General features: G+C 40.9%; 1 protein-coding gene across 2 annotated transcripts; it reads left to right on the top strand.

The window, feature by feature from the left end:
- The first annotated feature begins 102 nt into the window (after nucleotides 1-102).
- LOC102559447 (carbonic anhydrase 2) lies at nucleotides 103-18,867 on the top strand. Of its 2 annotated transcripts, XR_009460685.1 has the most exons (8): nucleotides 103-211; nucleotides 843-1,040; nucleotides 11,663-11,781; nucleotides 14,396-14,488; nucleotides 15,278-15,340; nucleotides 16,328-16,483; nucleotides 17,982-18,558; nucleotides 18,610-18,867. XR_009460685.1 is itself a non-coding variant. In XM_019486801.2 (7 exons), exons 1-7 carry the CDS (start codon nucleotides 178-180, stop codon nucleotides 18,099-18,101), a joined length of 783 nt encoding a protein of 260 aa, XP_019342346.1. In that variant the 5' UTR covers nucleotides 103-177; the 3' UTR covers nucleotides 18,102-18,867. The 2 variants fall into 2 exon arrangements, 1 of the variants encoding a protein (XP_019342346.1); XM_019486801.2 differs by having other exon boundaries at nucleotides 17,982-18,867.
- Nucleotides 18,868-19,351: the final 484 nt, after the last annotated feature.

Raw genomic sequence — 19,351 nt, 5'->3', positions numbered from 1 at the left:
TCGCGAGGACAGATTATGAAGGGCTCGGCACCGCCGCCGCCTCTCCCCGCCCCCGGCCCGCCCGCCCCCACCTGCCGCCCCCCCCCCCCGCCCGGCCATGCACTTGGCGGGAGCGTATAAAAGCCCCTGACGGCGAGCCGGGGCCAGCGTCCTGCCCGAGCACGAGCTGCCCGCACCATGTCCCAGCACTGGGGCTACGGCTGTGACAACGGTGAGTGCCCCACGCCGCCGCCTCTGCCCGTGCCCAGCCCCGCGGGCCGAGGGGGACGTGGGGGTGAGGCGGGCGCTGGTCCGTGCTCAGCCCCAGGGTCCGCGGATGCGGGACCGGCAGCCTCCCCATGGCCATGTGCTGCTGCTTCCCTGGCAGACCTGCCTGCCTCTCTCGTGCCACCTGCAGCTACCTGCCTGTGGCACCTGAGCTAGTGGGGGACCCGGGCAGCTTCTCCAGCACTTCCCCAAGGCTTCTCACCATGCCGCAGGAGGTCGTGCCAGCCTGTACCCCCGCACGTCCCCAGTTTGGTGTGGTGGCAGGCTCAGGTTTTAGAAGTAGTGGGGCACCAGCTCTTTCGGAAGCCTTGCCCTGTGCCTCGGGGCTCCCACGTCCTCAGGCCCATGACACCCCCCAGGTCACCAGCGGGAACTGGCGGTAACCCCTGGCCTGTGGCTTTCTCACCCCCATTGCTGGAACAAGCAGTGGGAGCTGGCAGAGATAAGACGCTCCACTCTTCATGTGTGAGAGCTTCTGCCCTGCACTTCAAGTTGACTTGGTTATGACTTATGGCCACCCTCTGTGTCTTGTGCTCATCCTTTCATGTTGCGTTTCTATGTGTATCCTTTTGTAGGACCCGCTCACTGGTATAAGGAATTCCCTGTTGCCAATGGAGAACGTCAGTCTCCTATTGATATTAACACCAGGTCCGCCAAGTACGACCCTTCTCTGAAGCCCTTAAGTATCAGTTATGATCCCTCCACAACTAGAAGCATCGTCAACAATGGTCACTCTTTCAATGTGGAGTTCGATGACTCTGCTGACAAATCAGGTGAGTCCTCATGTTTAGGGTTTTTTCTACAAAACTGAATCCATCTTCTGTAGGGGAAGGAACAGGAGAGAGGGTTTGAAAATGTTACTAGACAAGGGGGTGAAAGCTTGGCCCTGTTGAAGTCAGTGGGTATCTTGACTTCAGTGGGATCAGTATTTAACCCATGACTATTCAGTGCACATAAGCATCTTTGCTCTAATTAAAAAGAAACCTACGCTTATCTATATGGCTTTGATCTGTTCTGATCGAAAGCCCTTTGCAGTAGATGCAAGGTTTTTCAGTGAATTCAATAGGATTTGGATCATGCTCAAAATGCGTAATAGACCAAAGTAAAGTACTTTGAGTGGAGTGACTTAAGGCTTATTTTTTCACCTGTAAAGTACTGACTTTTGACCAGATAGTTAAAATAAGAGGCAGGATATGCTGCAGAGGTGAAATAAGACTAGAATAGCAAAATAGTCTTTTGTTATCAACAATATTGTTTCATACTTTCACTGCCAGAAGTTGCAAATGTGGCATATTTCCAGGGCAGGCAGGAATGGAGGGATGGTTAGGAAATACCAATCTGATATCCTCTAATTTAAAAAAGCATCAGCCTAGGCTTTCCCTGAGTAAGGACTTTCAGGATAAAGATAGCAGTACGTTTAACATATCCCTACACAGTTAACTTAGAACTTGCTATTCTTCAGCATGCCAGCAGTGTGCTCATAATACTGTACTGTAGGGGTCAACAACCCCTGGCATGCATGCCAGTGTGTGGCATGTGAAGATATTTGGCTTGACATGCCAGCCCTCAGGGTGGATGGTGGAGGAACTATGAGGGGCCCAATCCTTGTTGTGGCAGCATAAACCCAGACTCTTCCCTGCCATCCACCCTGAGGCACAGATACACTGCCTCCAGCAATGAGCCAGGCTAGGACTCCATGGACCCTGGTGCAGCTGCTTTCAGCCTCTCGGATGCCTACCACAGATGGCCTGGGCTTGGGGCCCACCGAGCTTGGGCTTCTTGCAGCAGCAAGGGGGTTCACAGAGTCCAGGCCTGGCTCCTTGCCGGCGATGGGTGCGTGTGTGCCTCGAGGTGGATGGCAGGGAAGGAGTCAGGGTTGCACTGCCGGAAGGATTGGGCCACTCATGGCTTTTGCGCCATCCACCCCTGGCATGCCAATGTCTTACAAATTGAGGGGGGGGGGGGTTGGCACTCTGGCCAAAAACGTTGCCAACCCCTGCTGTACTGCCAAATTAACAACCAGATCCTATGAGGTACATGGTTTGTCCCATTGAAATTAATGGAGCAACTGGCACGAGTCAGGGCTGCTCATATGAGCAAGGGCTTGCAGGATCTCTGCCTAATTGTAATTTCTCAGCTGACTGCATTTGCAAAAACTGCCACTCTGCTATGATGAATGTGCCTCTATTTTTAATTTAGAAGGGGAAAACAATCCCATTGTAGAGATAGTAACTGTCTTCTCCAGACACTGCCTGATTTAACTTGCTGTAGCAAGTGCCCTATTTTTTCCTAGGCATTTCCTTGGCAATGTCATTTAGGGGTTGGTGCTGTAATGTAAATAAATTGCCATGCCTAGAAAAATCTTGTTCTTTTTAAGGTCTTAGGCAGAACTGCAGCAGTTCAAAATTACACTTAAAAACTCAGCATCCATTTTACTAAACTAAATGGATAGCTAAGAGTGTGTTTTGCCATTGTATTGATTCATGTATAGAATTCACTCAGAGCATCCATGACACCAGGAATGTCTTTTTAGCTTCAGCAGGGTATTCTGACCCATACAGTTTTCTTGGTATCCAGTTCATGAGGTATTGAGCATTCTTAGGTCCTATGTTTGACACCCCTGAACTGAACTACTAAAGGGTATTTATTTTGGTCCTGATTTTTCAGAAGCAGTATGCCACAAGTGCTGCTGAAGGTAGTGCGAACTGCCAGGATTCAGTACCTCTGAAAACCAGGAGCAGTGTGTGTGCATGTGTGTGTATGGGAAGGTAGTTGTGAAACTATATTCAGTAACTTAAAATCCAAAACATCCCAGGAATGGAACATCTTTCTATGATAGTGATCCACATGCAACTAGCTGCTTTTAGGGAGTGAGAGGTAAGGGGATTGAAGGGAAAATATATGCAATAGCTAAACAGTTCATCAGACTGGACTGATTTAAAAAAAAAAAAGAGAACGCTATATAGATATCTCCAAATTTACCTGAGTGTACATCCTTCAGAATCCGACAGTGTATGGAAAATCATAGTATGCAAAATCTACCCGCTGGCACACTGAACTAGCCTGTTTGTATGCAGTTAACTATTTATCCTACTTTTATAACACAAAATAAACCTGTGTATGGATTGATGGCATTTCATTCACTTCTTGTTTACAACATTCTTGTGCAGAGGATAATTATTTCTGTACCGAGTTCCTGATTAAACAAAATGCCACCAGCAAAAATAGAAACTATAAGAGTTGATTTTATCCTCTGTCCCTTGCATTAAAAATTAAGGACCCAATCCTGCACAAATTAAAAATTCTGCCATTAAAAATGAAGGGCCCAATTTTACTTGCTTATTACTTACAAGTGAGTTAAGTAAAATTGGCCTAGATCCCATTGGCTTAGATCTGGGCTCTCAAACTCATCTGGCTCCTCTGGTTGGATCTCCCTGGTTGGATCTGGACTCCAGAGTTCCTTGCCAGCTGGATCTTAATGCAGCAGCAGCAGTGGTGGGGCACGTGATTAATCCATTGCTCACCCAGTCTCTGAATACCTGGCCTCCAGGAGACCCACAGGCCTGATGATGTGGCTTTGCAAGCCAGATCCAGCTGCAGGCCTTATGTTAGACAGACATCCCTGGTCTAGATTCTAAAAGCCCTGAAGCACATGTATAGCTTATATTGTTAATTTTATTCGTGTAAGTAAACCCATTGAAATAAGTGTGCATATCCTGTTGTGCATGTTCTGAATTGTTTAAAAGAAAAAGAAGGTCATATTCAGTTTAGGAATATTGTGTGGTCATAGGGAAAACACTTTGCTCTGCTTTGTTAGGGAAGTTGCTCTACATTAATAAGAGGAGATTTACAAACATAATTCTTGATTCCAGTTCCATTTTCAGTATTCTGATTTACCAAACACACACATCTGCCATAAAACACCCTCTTATAGTGTTGTTTTAAGGTTTCTAAATTGATCCCAATAGAGAAAAGTTTGTAATAGTTTTGGAAATTTGATATTCCTGTCTCTTGTATATGATAATTTGAGATATGTTTACAAAATGAGTATTAAGTGAAATCTTTGAAATTTTAATTTTATAAAAGCTTTTAGCCCTTATTCACTAAAGTCGTTTTTCCAAAGCCCATGAAACTGGTGGGTAGGATTGGACCCTTTGCTTCTTAAATATGTCCTTCAGACTTTGTGTTTAATTCATCCTTAGAAATGGTATAGTTAGCAGAATGTTGACACATCAGGATCATCATTGGATACACGTTACTCATGTGTCTTTTATATGTTCAAATGTCATGATTTTCTCATAGTATAGACAATTTATGTTATTTTGCTTAAATGGCAGTTTTATTAAATGTTTTCTGAGGAAATGTGTACAAAGTGGGTTACAAATTTCTCCAAATAATAATTAGCTTATCTATCTAATTCAGTCCTTATGGCTACATTTTTCAGTTGGCCAGCCTGTTATTTTTTAGTGGTATTAAAGTATAAGTCCTTCCAAGCAATAGTATTTAAATGTTTGGAAATTTAAATAAAGACACGTTTTTCTAGGTTACAAATGTCCTAAGAACTTATCTCAAGACAAAAGTGTACCCATTCGGATATCTTAGGGCTTGTTTCTGCACAAAGCACAGTGTGGTAAGCATTATGCTAAGAAGTAAAAGTTTGGTAGACTGGGTGTTGATATATCACAATAAATATACTTTTATTTTGGGGATTATTCAGTTTGCCACTTATAACAAAGAAGATACTGGTACTTATATGACGTGACAGACACTTTAAACCTTGTGTGGGGAACTATGTACATTTTTATAATTGCTAATGGCAGCAAGCAACTAAAGTCTGCAACCTGTTTATAATGTGCTTTGTACAAATACAACTAAAGTTTTAAGAAGTCAATAAAGATTTAGTTTTATTACCATAATTGAAAAGATCAATATTTTATCTATAGCAGCAGTAGGATTTAATTGGAAAGTTTGATTTAAACTGCCAATGCTGTTACTAAATAGACTGATACATTTTTTGTTTTGGTTAACATTTTGTGTCATTCCTTTTCATTTCCCTCAAAGGTAGAGAAAATATTTAAAGTCATGTAGAAATTTATGTAGATTGGACATTTTTATGAAAATGTAATCCTAGTAAAACCTTTGTTACAGTATCACAGCTGGGAGGTCAAAATATTGGATCACTTTGGCCCTGGATAAAAAATGTCTCCTTAGTCATTTTAAGCAAGTATATTTTTCCAGCTGATTCTATTTAGAATGAAAAGGATGATTAGGGAGACGGCTACTCACAGAGACGCATCCAGTTGAATTATGAGTCAGTGGGCATGTTTACACAAGACGCTAAATAATCTTTACTATTGGCAAAAACCATGGTGCCGCTGCTGTGTCACCGTAGCAATGTGCTCCTTCATTATAGCGGGTTGCTACGGCGATGTAGCAGCCAAAAATAACTGTACGGCCAGCACAGCACAGTATGGGCTGTTATTGCACGGTGTTTTTAGTACTTCCAAAAGGAAATATTAAATGATGGTGTTGTACGGCCACATGTAAAAGTGCCCAGTATAGAGAGACCAGTGGATATTTGTTACCGTAGACACTTCTGGGTTTGCACTGCTTTGTGTATAGTGAGTTATACAGAAAGTTGTCACTGGGTTTTTTTTATTTTCGTTTTCCACTTCAAGAAGGGTCACTTGAGAGGAAATCATAACACATTTGCTCTCTCTTAAGACAAGACCTTCTGAATAGAGCTACTGACAGGAGGTCTATTTTTAGAGCCAACAGCTCTGACAGCATAACATTAGCTAGTGCAGAATAGTGTTATACCTTACCATATATGTTCTCAACTCTGAATCTTCACATGACTCTCCTGCCGAGTCTATATAATAATTGTTCTGAATCATAAAGAGAACTGTCTGTTTAGAGCCCCAGTACCTTGAAGAAATAGAGAATGTGAACACTGGGCTTAAATAAATGCCTGTGATTCAGACCTTTTCCACTATTATGCATAGATCAAGGTGGCCATGATCTATTTCTTACAATCATTTAAAAACTTTTAAGTCTTTTGGCCAAAAATCGGCTTTGGAGTGGTCATATAGCTTTCTCCCCTTTGTTCAAATCCTCCTGGAGTATCACTCGGACAGTGACACCAGAAGAAATGAGTCATCTGCTAGCAGCTAGGTCAAGGGCCACTTGAAAGTTTATTTCTGTGCCAGTCCTCGTAGGACTCCTCTGCTTGATATCCTGTTTCATTTGCTTAACCTGTTTCACTTTTTTAAGTATAAAAACGCTTGTGAGCTCCTGGGATCAGGGATGGCAATTCATTATCCAAAAACATCTTTTTCTGGTCAAAGTGGCCACCTGTTGGGGTAGAAAAGGTGCTTGCTAGAGATAACAAGAAAGTAATGAAATGCCTCCTAAAATGCATACGCTACATGCTGGCATCTTGATAGTGACTGTGACTCAACCTGATTGACCTATTTGATAGTGGCTGTATGTCAGCTAGGGCGAGCCCTCCCTGTTTAAGGACATAAGGCTGCTTCCTGAACAGGCTCTTGATTTTTAACTTTTCAGGGCATTAATAATAATCTCTTGTGTGTGCATATTTGTGTGTGTGAACATGTACATGTGATATATGTGTTTGTGTGTGCGTATTTATGCACAGCACATTTATTTGCATGCCTATGCAAGTATGTACACACAGCTGAACACAATTCCGGTGCATTAAATACTAATGATATGAGAACCATTCTGGCCCACAGAGCAGCCTTGTGTCCTTAAGCAAGGGTGTGCTCTCCTTAGCTGACATGCAGGTCACATCAAATAGGTCAGTCAAGGCGAGTCAGGGTCACTTCCAAACTGTACGCACTGAATATGCAGTGCGTACAAGTCTGGCGCACTTTGGAAGACATTTCACGTTACTTTCATGTTATCTTTCCCAAACACCCCTTTCATGCTATCAGGCTTTCCCACCTGTTTCCACTAGGGTTAGAGGAGGCTGTTTCTCTGAGGTCACCAGTACACATTTTGGTGAAGATTATTATGGATGTTTTCCATGATGGCCTTCCATCACAACCATGATCCATACCCTCAGAACCCTGGGTTCTGCTTTCCTCACTTGTGGCAATAAATTAATCCAGGAGGATTGTTTCTTTGGCAAGGAAGCATCTCTCACAAAAAGTCTGAACTGCATGCTGGGAGCTTTCTAGAAACTGAGACTCAGCAGCCATGTCCAGGCATGCATGAATGTTTGGTTCTCCGGGGGCAACTAGCGATGGTGCGCCTTGTGCTGCCACTAGTTGTCCTGGGGGGAATGCCTATGCCATGTACACTCCGGCATGTGGCAAGTTACCGAGGGTGGGGTAGGAGGCTGGGGCTAGCACTAGACTGGCCCCAGCAGCCTTACCTGGGGGCCTCCTGGGGCTGCAGCAGCAGTACTCCTGCTATGTGGATCCTGGCCAGCAATGGAGCATGGCTCTGGCTGGCCACGCTCCAGCTTTGGTCAGTGCATGCTGCAATCACGTGTGTCACTCTGCTTTTTTTTCCCCACAGGCTTTTTTGACCACTGGATATCCAGGGATCAAAAAATCCCTCTGCGCTGCACAGAGAACAGCTAAATATGCAGTATACTGTGCGGCCACACTCGTCTGGACACAGCCAGTTTGGCTGAAATCTTCAGTAGAACAGCTAGAAAAGCCCAGCCCTGCACATAAAGACAAGACTGAGTCCTGATAATATTAATTAGAGTCTTACTTATGCCATTAACAGAGCAGCGTGCTTAAATATGATGTTTCCAAGTTTGCTTCTATCATATATACATCTCTCTATATGTACATGTACACATATACATACACAATGACTTGAGTGTATTATACATATACTTCCATTGCACGCACACACACCGTGTATGTATTGTGTATATATACTACACAAGCTGTTGGAGTTTGGTTGGGGTGAAGGGGAGGGCAGAACTAGCATTAGATTTTCTGGGGTTTGAACCATGTACTTTCAGCATATTTTGAGGACTGTTTCAGCTGCAGGAAAATCCACTGTATCTGAAGAATTTCCCTTTGGAAAGTATTTCCTTAGTTTGTAATCATTGAGATTAACATGTTCTAGAATAGAATAATTGTTATCAAACTGATATGTGTGAAGCAGAGGATTTAACTCCATTGTTTGAGTTATTTCACAAAACAGTTTTATAGCCTATCCTAGAAATCTCATTGACCTCAATGGGATTGTTTATATAGGAAAATCAAGTACAATTTACTCAATTTTCCAAGCCTTAGGACATTGCAAATAGTGAGAGAGAAAATATTTTGGAAAATATTTTTAGATATTCCAAGAAATAAAATAAAGATCCCATTATTATTATTCTCTCAAATGTGCCTAGCATCATCTTGATACAGTAAATATCAAGTTACCATTTCTCCAGTGCCCCCAAACTCATTTAAAAGAAAACTGGACATACACTTGGGTGGGATGGGTTAGTCATGGGTGCTCCTGCCTTGAACAGAGTGTAGTGATCACTGAGTTCAGTAAATGTAGGCATATAAAGAATTAGAACAAATGAAAAGTTTTATTGTGAGCAGTAAATAAGCTTTTACAGACCTGTAGTCTCTCTCTTTTCCTGAGTAGGTGTTCCCTAACTGAGGGGCTATCTTCTAATTCCCAACTCCATCAGCTTCCTGTTAGGCAAGTTTTTGTATATATAAAAAATATATATATGGGGGGGGGGAAGAGTGGACAGTTTTTGTATATATTCCTGTTAGTATCTCCAAACTATAACTTCTATTACTATACAGGGGTCTGGACTAGGTGATCTTGTGAGGTCCCTTCCAGCCCTATTTTCCTACAGTCCTATGATTTTTACCTTAACATTTCTCATGCTATTGTCAAATAGAACTCATCATAGTTTTAGCCCAACGCCTCTCATACATTCAGGCTTCTGCTGCAGCTGTCACAAAGCCAGAGTTGAAGTTACTGATACATAACACATTGTAAATTGTGCTTCTCTGAAAAAGAACTATGTGTCACAGCTTGGCTGTCTCCCCTCTTCATCCTACAGCCGGCTAGCTGTTTTCTCTTGCTCATGTGTATTGAGCTAGCACTGTGCACCCATGGAGGAGCTACATATTGGTATGCAATGGGAGGTAGTGCTACTTCTCTTTCCCTGTCTTTCTGTAATTGTGAGACTCAGCAAAGGTTTGGTGGGGGAGGGGGGGAGGAAGAGTGGACAGTTTTTGTATACAACCAGTTTCCAGTGGAAAGGGGGTAAAGCCAAGATATTCAGATCTGGATGCCAACTGCAATCTTCAAAACAATGGGATAGGAAGATTTGATGCCTAATTTGAGTTTGGGTCTGTGTCTAATGTCAAGTGAAATAGCTAAAGCAATGAAGGAAGAAGCTTATAAATTTGGAGAGCTGGTAATGTTTATTAATGGATAAAAAAGATTGCTCTGGATAAAATGACTTCCCAGTATTTATTTTTTGCCTGTCCAATTTACTTCGGTGGCATCACTGAGAAGTGGTAAAAAACCTGCCTAATATAGACTAACACAAGAAGGCTGTTGTGTAATTAAGCCTGCTGGATTTACATTTATTCACACTAATATAATTAATTACTTTCTTTAAATGCTTTGCTGTGACTCAAAATAAGCAGGTACTGAATTTGAAAACCACAAAACACAAAAAGCAAGACACAAAAATGCAAGGAGACTTTTGTGCATATCTAATTTTTATGGTTTCTACCTAGAATCCTAAAGGAACAGTGCTGCAGATTAATTGAAGAATGTGCTTCTCAGCATGCTTTCCATTTATTCAAAATCGGCAGGTCATACTGCCACAATGTTGTTGTTATTCTGGTATTCAAAGATTTTTGGAAACTTATCTCCTTTTATATCTCTATCACTGGTCTACTGGCAATGAAATGATATAATACAGGCACATTTTTTGTGGTTTTTTTTTTTTTTAAAGCAGTTATTTAACTTGGAAAAGAAACTACTGTTCATTCACAGTATCTACTTTTTATTAAAATGTACTAATTTTAATGCTAATTTGAAATGGCCATCCTTCAAAACATATGGCAGCTTTTAAAAATGGATATTTAGTTTAAAATATAAACCTCTAACTAGCTACTGTAGGCAGAGCACCTCTTTGAGCATTGTATACATGCTTCATAGAATTTGGCCTGAGGCAGAATGAATCCTGGTCTGTTCAACTTGGTCTAGCATGCTTGAAATTGCAAAGACTAAAATAGAGCATGCATTCATATTTTACAAAGTTCTGATTTTAGGTCCCAAAGGAGGAGTATTAGCCAAAGGGGCATATTATTTCTTCTTTTTATGTCACACCTACAAATCTGTAGGCACAATGATGGAAACTGAAGTGTAATTTGCTTTTGTTACAGTTTGCAAATACAAGTATTGGTTTCTAAGGTATATTATCACCCACACTTTTATTTTTAGATATCTTTGTTTTAAACATATTATCAACCTAAGCAAAGAATTAATTTGTGATAACCAAATGCTCCACAGTTGAACAATCTGAACCAGTCTTTGTTTTCTTTACTCACATGAATAGCTCCATTGACTTCAATAAGGCTCTTTTTCATGCTTGTTCTCTGCTTGGTGTGGCAATTTAGAAGACATTGTCCCTGCCTTGAGTGTTCTACAGTCCAAGTTAGTTCCTGATCCTACCAATCACAAGTGTGGACTGTTGAGTATAAACACAGGGTAAAAATTAGCAACACTATGAAACAGCTCTGGGAAGCCTGCTCCTGCATGCGTGCCTGTCTTCTCCGCGCTCCAGTTACTCCTATTGGGTAGTAATGCCAATAGGGAGAACAAAAGTATATGCCTTTCTTCCAAACTGAGGACCATAGGAATGGTAAGGAATGGAGACTTGAATCCCCTAAATTCCATGCATAAACTTCACTCAGATTTGCATTGTAGCATGGCAACTTTGGACTCCAGTGCATGATTTTCAGGATCAATACCCAAATAGCATAACAGGGAAGGGCACGAGTGCATCACACAAGATGTACTTTGCTGGCCCTAGTGTATGGCTCCAGTATTCTGGCCATTCAGCTTTGTGGCTTTTCTTATTCACAGCAGAGGAGTTAATCCTATAATGTTCTCCAAAACTCTGATCACCTTGTATAAGTAGTATAGTTGGCTAATTGTTGACAGGATATACAGTGATGGCACTTATGTTTTTATATATCTTGCAGTGACTCTGGCTAATTTTAGCTTTGGGCTGTAAACAGTTCCAGAATAGCAGAACATCAGGCAGAGCATCAAAGTACAGTTTCCTTTAGACTTGAGTTGGGTGCTCTGTTATAAAGGAAGGGTCTGCAATGAAGGGTGCGAGGCATGTACTGATAAAAACTTTGGTTTGCAGTGCTGAGAGGTGGAGCGCTGGACGGAACCTACAGACTGATTCAGTTTCACATCCATTGGGGATCCTGTGAAGGCCAAGGGTCTGAGCACACCGTGGATGGTGTGAAATATGATGCAGAGGTAGGACTTCCTTTTTATCTGCTAAAGCCTTGGCTGTGTTTGAAACTCTTGAAATTTCCCATCAATGCAAATCCACAGTGGTAGCAGCATAAGAATTTGAGCAGGGTAAAAGTGATTTATTGTTAACATCTGGTCAATGTTAGTACTTCCACTGGGGCTGCCCCACGCTTGAGTGGGAGGTATCATCTTCCTTCTAAAATTGTTGCAGCTACTTCAATTCATGAAGTAAATTAGCTACATCAGCTGTTTTTTTCAGCACTCTCAATAGGTCATGGAAAGTGCTAGAAAATTTGCTGTGCAGGTCTACAACATGGGCTAAATACTAGGTCACCTTCACATAATTAAGTGGCACTTCTATGACTGTGCAACTGATTTTTGGGGGGCACTTGCACACAGTTTTGATTTTGTATAGTTAGACTCAGCCTGTGTTTCCATACTGAATGTGTTCAGTAGGATGCCCTCTGACAATTGTAGTTGTCCGGATGAAATAAGATTGCCTTGCTGTGCATGTAACACTGTAAAACCCCAAACTTTAGTCATGGAAAAGTCCCTACTAATGGATGCATGTTGCAAAAGGAGCAGCCTCCACTGTTTATCCCAGTAATCTAGTGCTCAGGGACCATGCCTGGAGTCTGACAGGCCTGGCTTCCAGAGTGGGTTTTGAATTTACTTTACTCCCTTACTTTTCATGCAAGTGCCTAAAACATCAGGCCACAGACTAGCCTTTACCTGGAGTAGTCTCCAGCCTTCCTTTATGAAGCTGGAACACTGGGCAGCCAGCATGGGGGGAAGATACGTATGGCTAGAAGGAGTAGGGCAGAGTAGAGAGAGAGAGAGTGACTCAATGAGATGGCCACTGCCCTAGAAGGGAAGGGGCCCTGCAGTCTTGTCTGCACCCCTATCCCCCAGTAGAGTAAAAATCACTATCTCACTAGTGTTTATCCATTTTATACAAAGACAATTGGAAATGCAAGATGTAAAGAGCTGCAGAGGGCCCTGGGCAATGCCTGGCCTGGAACCTGTAGGTAGAGCACTTTCCTGGGAATCAAGTCCCCCTCTAGGTGTAGGATGAGGAGGCTTAGAATCTGGATCTCTTACTGCATGGGAAAATGCCCTAGCCATTGCACTAAAAGCCTGAAGGGCTGTCACCTTTCTTCTGACAGGTACATGCATAGGATAAGCTTATTGTGCCATGAGTAGAAACAGAATGCAAATTGTGCATTAGTGCTATGCATTGCCATTACAGCACTACATAAATGCCACTTAGGATTTAGCCCTATATGTTCCTTTTTACTTGCTTCAGTTTATGACTTGGAGATGTTTGCATGAAAACAAATGGTTCCTAAAAGGCTTTTTGTGGCTTTAAAGGCAGAGCCTGTGGTGATAAGTGAGCAAGGGCAGCTGTAGCAGAGACATGCAGCAAAACAAATTTAAGGAGAGAATCTTACTGGCTCAATATAATGCCTCCAGGATGCTTTCAGACTCTATGCCAAGCATTAGCTACATTGTCCTGTGCACAAGGGATTCATACTCCATTAGCCCCTGGCCCACCCCTGCTCCAGGAGGATGAAGCTATGTACTAACCCTAATCTGTCACTTCCTATCCACTTTGGAAGTATAGCAACAGAAGCAGAACTAAATTTTCCTGATATTTTTCACCCAGATAGCACCCGGCTGGAGTTCTGCCTGGTCCTTGTAATTGAGTAAGGGGAAAGTTACTCTTAGCACGTTCTCTCCTCTCTCTCTCTCTCTCATTTACTTATGTAGGGCCAGAAACAGTCTGGCCTGGGTTCATCTTCCCTGCTTCTTCTTTATAAGGTATGGAACAGCTTTCAGTTTTAGGACCTCTTGGAGCACCTGGTTGGCTTGGATTCTTCCTGTTATGAAATTTTGCTCATTGTACATTAACTAGCTATTTAACTTGCTATGATGGCACAAATTGTTCTGATGTCAAATGAGGGAAAATCCACAGGAGCCGCTGGGTTCTAGATGAAGAAGAGTCTGAAGAACCAAAAGCTTCTCTTTGTCCTGGTTTCCTCAGCTATTTGGGCAAAGAAGGGGAGAAACCCAATTAACATTGCATTTATTTTCAACAGAAAGTCTCCAGTGTTTTCCAGGAGGTGTGTTTTATTAAAAACATTCCCTAGATTATAGGCCAGACTAACCCTTTGTGTAACAGGTATGACTTCCTCAGATTTGGGGGCTGAGTTTTTTACCTGTGTCCTCTGGAAAAAATGGAATACTAAATTTAAAACAAGTGAAATCCTGCAGTCTTTGTTTAGGCAAAACTCCTATTAAAACCATATGATTTTGATCAGAATAGGCAAGATGTAGTTCACAGTTTGCACTTAAATTCACCTGGCAGAGAGAATGAGTAACAGCTTATCAATATCTATATGAATAAAGGTTACTACATAATACATAAAGCAGATGAATGATTCAGCAAATTCTTAGTTGCATGGAGAACTTTTAAAGTCTGAGCTGTAAAATACCATCTGTTGTTAATGTTTAATTAATGACCTTCCTGGTTCCTCATTTTGTAAATTATTAGTTGAGATGCTCTGTCTGTTGTAATGCACTCTTCACAAATGCTTTCTTGTCCCCCTGTTTTTAGCTTCACCTGGTTCACTGGAACACAAGATATGGTACATTTAGTGAGGCTGTGAAACATCCTGATGGCTTGGCTGTGCTGGGTATTTTACTTAAGGTTAGTTAAACCTTTTTTATTATGGTAATGTGTTATTTGTATTGCAGTAGTTAGTAGGGTCCCTGATAATGGATTAGGAGCTTTCTGTGCTAGGCTGCACAAACATGCAACAAAAAGATGGTCCCTGCCCAACTTAATGGCTTAGCAACACACAAAATTCATAGCATTCTCATAATACCAGTATAGATTAAAAAAAAAAAAGAAAAAAGTACAATTTCTGCAAGTGTGGACAAAGTTATATTGGTATAAAAGTGCTTATTCTCCCATCCATCCTTCCATACAGGATGGACAACAAGCTATACTGGTATAAATCACCTTCAATACTGATACACTTGCATCCATGCTAGGTGTAGTATTAGTATAACCATCTCAGTAGAATCACATTTCACACTAACATGGTCACATTAGCACAACATTTGCATGCAGACCATTGCTCGGTATGCAGAATCTTTTGCCCTACTGGCATTAGCTTGACTTAAGTAAGAGTTTGAATTTGAATTTTTATGAGAAACCAAAAGGCACAGGTCCAAAGATAAAGCCATCATATATTAACGCAATTCTATTCCCATTATTGATGACTTCCACAGATAGTCAACACAGCCCATTTGTGCCAACTGGCAAACTCTTAAATTCTTTATAAGGCCAGTTTACAATCATGTTTATCGTGAAACACTGTGAGCCATTCCAGTGGTGTGGTGGTGGTGTAATATAAAATGTTTCTTTAGTTGTTAGTCAGCTCAGCCTGAATTGTCACATACTCACTTGTGTTTCATTTGTCTTGCATTGCAGGTGGGAAATGCCAAACCTGAAATACAGAAGGTTGTTGATGCACTGGATGCCATTCAAACCAAGGTAGTTAATGAACCATGTGCTAAATGACAGCAATCACAACCGTTTCCTGTGTCCTTCACCTGACATGCAAAATAGCTATTTTGATTTCTGTTCATTCTGCTTGTGTACTACAGTGGGGTTGCTCCATGTCAGTTGCACTGATGCATTTGTATTCCCTACTTTAAGGAGGGCTCAAATAGTTTTGGGTTTGTTTTTTTTTTAGATTAGGCTATAATAATGGGTAGTATGGCATTGTGGTATCACATAGCACTTGGAGAAGGGAACTATGAATATTGATTTATTTAAATATGATTGTCTTATCCTGATTTTTAGTTGTGGTTGAGTCTGTAGTCAGAATACTGTGTCACATTTATATACGGTGTAAATCTTATGACTGTATTTTTATGAAATAGGTAGTTAAAATATAGCCTACTATGTTTTTTTGCTATTTATTGCAAAGTTAGCTGTCCAGATTCTAAGGTGATGGACATTTGAGGAAAGAAAAACAGAGAAAGGGACATTTTGCTCCTACCTTTTTGTCACATCCAGGTCAACAATCCAGATTCCACTGAGGTTAATGAGAGCTTTGCTACTGACATCCATTGGTGCTGAACTAGACCCACCATTTTCATAAGTGCTAGATCTCCCTAGCCATCAGAACATGTAGTTCTGTTTGATCCTTTCCACAAGAACAATACAATCAAGGAGCATATTAATAGGAAGAGGCACTGACGGTGACATTTGAAGCACAGACCAGGGTTTGGACCTGCAATGTTCTGAGCACTTTACAAGCCTATTTAAGTTGAAAACTTTTAAATTTTAAATAGGCTGGGCACTGTGCAGGATTGATGTGTGTGTGTGCACATGTTTGCCATATGCGCATGTCTGTCTGTCTCTCTCCCTCCCCCTCCAACTATGGAACCTCCTTAGACTCTCTTCCTGCAAGCAAAATGTGTACAAGCTGACTTCACATCATATTGGTTTAACAAGTTGCTTTTTCTGTTATAGGGCAAACGAGCTGCCTTCACAGACTATGATCCCACAGGACTGCTTCCTGCATCCCTGGATTTCTGGACATACCCAGGCTCACTGACCACTCCCCCTCTACTTGAATGTGTTATTTGGCATGTTTTGAGAGAGCCTGTCTATGTGAGCCCAGAACAGGTATATCTTTGATGGTTAAAGAGCAATATTTTATATCCACATATTTTGCTTTCCTTATTGTGTATCTGCGTATGCATAAGTGGACTTTGCTAGGAACGGAAGCCAAATAGATCTCCCATAGGTTGGCATGTTGAAAGCTCCCGGCTTCCAGAAATCTTTATTTTATTTAAAGAAAAAGGAAGGAAAAAACCCTCTTGTATTGTGGAGCTTGAGGAGAGTGGGGAAGATAAGGCACTGCCATTCTCTAGGCTTAGGTTCTGTTCAACCTTCTTTAATGAAACTGTATACATGCAGAATTCCTCCTTCAGGTCTGCACGTGTTTAGGTTGAAGGATATAAATAGGATCTGAGCGCCACAAATATAAGCCATATCTAAAGGGCATCTGCCTTACCCTTCAACAATTTAAATCCATTTTATCAATAGCTGCTGCACCAACTGTAGGACACACAATTCTGGATTTCTTTAGTCAGCTGAAATTTCTTGTCTGTGGAGCACCTCCCTAAAGAAATCTGCATGACATGACATACTTTCACTTGCATTGAATAATGCTTTTTTCATGTGTGACAAAATCATACCCCGCTTATGGATGATTGTCCATATGAGAAATCCATGTGCTGTACTGGAATACTGGGTTTCACCATTAGATCTGAATTAACTGAGACAGAGTCTACATCTGGACACTCTCCTATGTGGTGTTTGTTTAAGCAGATGCCTGAACTGTAGACTTGTTTATAATGGGCAAATAAATGTTTAATAGAATAAAATATCTTACTGATTTCCCACATGCTTTACCTCCAGTATTTCAGTAGATAAAACTATCCTAATGTACCTTTGGAACACAGGACTTTTATGGCAGAATTATCTTTTTCTTAGAGCTCCCTGCTAACTGTCTAAATAAATTGTGCCTTCGAGAATAGTGCACTTGCAGATCCTGATTTTTTTGATCAGATGCTAGTATTCCAGTACCTACAGCACCTTCTTACTGATGTTGGGACTGATTTGCCTCTCACACCAGGAGAGTTTCATTGATTTTTTTTTCATTCTTGCTGATTGGGTCAGTTTTATTTAAACACTGAAGTGCCAAAAATGTTCCAATTTTAAATAACCAATAGACTGCTGAGAGAGATTTTTGAACAGGGTTCAGCTGAAACAAATACAAAGCCAGCCTTGGCTCTTTGTGCTGTTCTGTGCTACAAAGTGCCTAGAAAATTGCCTCTGGATGGTCCTATGTCACCTTTTCCCAGTTCTGATATTAAAGGGGAATGCTGAGGGCAGGAAAGGGTATGTTTCCTTGTAGTGAGATTGTTGACTCAGAAAATATTCCCTAGGGGGCTATTAAAGCAGGCAAAAATAAGAGTTGGCTTTAAGTCACCTTCTTCCTACTCTCAAAAGTTCTGATTGGCTCTGATCCATAGTGTATACTGCAAACAGGTCTCTTGAGGTCTAAGGCTGCAACTGAAGACTAATGCTGGTGCGGTCTTCTCTCCCCCCACTGCAGATATGCAAACTCCGTGGCCTTTGCTTCAGTTCTGAGAGTGAGCCCATATGCCACATGGTCGACAACTGGCGCCCATGCCAGCCTCTGAAGAGGAGAGGAGTGAGAGCCTCATTCCGATAAGCAAAGTGCTGAGCTTGACAGAAATTGCTGTGTTTGTGAGGAGCCCTTCTGCTAAGCACAAAAATCAAACCTTTGCCATCTGTGCAATGGCAACGTCTCATCTCTCAGATCCTCTGTTTCTTCCACTCTGCATCTAAAATATTAGCTAATGAAATGTGAAAGACCCTAGACCAAGGGAAAGGGTTTATAATAAATGGGGTGGGAGGAACGTCCTTGTGTGAAGTTTGATATTTACTGTGACTGACATTTTGACTACAATAGTACTTTTGACAGCAAAATAAGCCATTTTAAATAACCTGATTCACAGGTGGTAGTACATAAGATTAATTGTACTCAGTAACTTGAAGCTTTTCCCAAAGCACAGGAATACAGAATAACTTGAACATTTTAAATATGATTGAATAGCTTAAATTGCATTGACATAGTGAAAAACAAAGGTAATATTACAGGTTAGACGGTTTTAATAATATAGTAAAAATAATATATTATAATAAAGGTAATATTACAGGCTTAGGTTTTAAGCAGATAAAGTATACATATTTTTTAAATGTTTTAATTTTTTAGCCATACTATCAACCACAATTATGTCTTTAGTGTGTTAGTTTGCAATTAAAACAAATACCATCTTAAATTAAGTATCATCTGTAAAAATTCTTACTATAGATGTAATACAAAATATCTTTTCATTAAGATAATATATGCTCTAATTTAAAAAAGAGATTAAGATTGTATTTTAGATAATTCTATAATAAAATATATAATTATATTTCTGTTTCTGAACTCTTATTTCAAACAAAAAGAAATGTCAAGGAATTTTGTGCATCAAATATATGTAAAACTTACAATCTAAATACCTGCTTATTGATTAATTCTTATTCATTTATTGTAACACAGAAGGATCAGTCCCATGGGTTTTGTGGCAGAGTTCAAGAAAACAAATTGAATGTGGATCAGTTTTGGTAGGAGGGTAATTTCCCAACAGTGCTGCTCATAAAGAAAAGAAGGAAGCAATTCGTTATGACATTGCCCTAAGCAACCATCCCCAGATAATCAGCCAAAATAGTTTTGTAATGGTGTTGCTCCTTAACAAAAGGTTGAGCAAAACTATATTTAAGACACTGGGGAAACTTTAAATTGGTTACTTCAAGCTTGGCCACAGATGAGAACCTGTGATACAAGTTGCAGTGTATTTACGCAAGACCTTTTTTGCCTTTGTTCTCTCTATCTAGCATGAAAATACTTTCAAAATT

This window comes from Alligator mississippiensis, chromosome 3, assembly GCF_030867095.1.
Source record: "Alligator mississippiensis isolate rAllMis1 chromosome 3, rAllMis1, whole genome shotgun sequence".
In the NCBI taxonomy this organism is placed as follows: Eukaryota; Metazoa; Chordata; order Crocodylia; family Alligatoridae; genus Alligator; species Alligator mississippiensis.
This window is presented reverse-complemented; position numbering and strand designations above follow the sequence as displayed.

Coding starts and splice junctions, on each gene's coding strand:
- LOC102559447 (XM_019486801.2), top strand. CDS start 178: ATGTCCCAGCACTGGGGCTACGGCTGTGACAACG. Junction 212..842: donor GGGCTACGGCTGTGACAACG/GTGAGTGCCCCA, acceptor ATCCTTTTGTAG/GACCCGCTCACTGGTATAAG. Junction 14,489..15,277: donor TGCTGGGTATTTTACTTAAG/GTTAGTTAAACC, acceptor CTTGCATTGCAG/GTGGGAAATGCCAAACCTGA.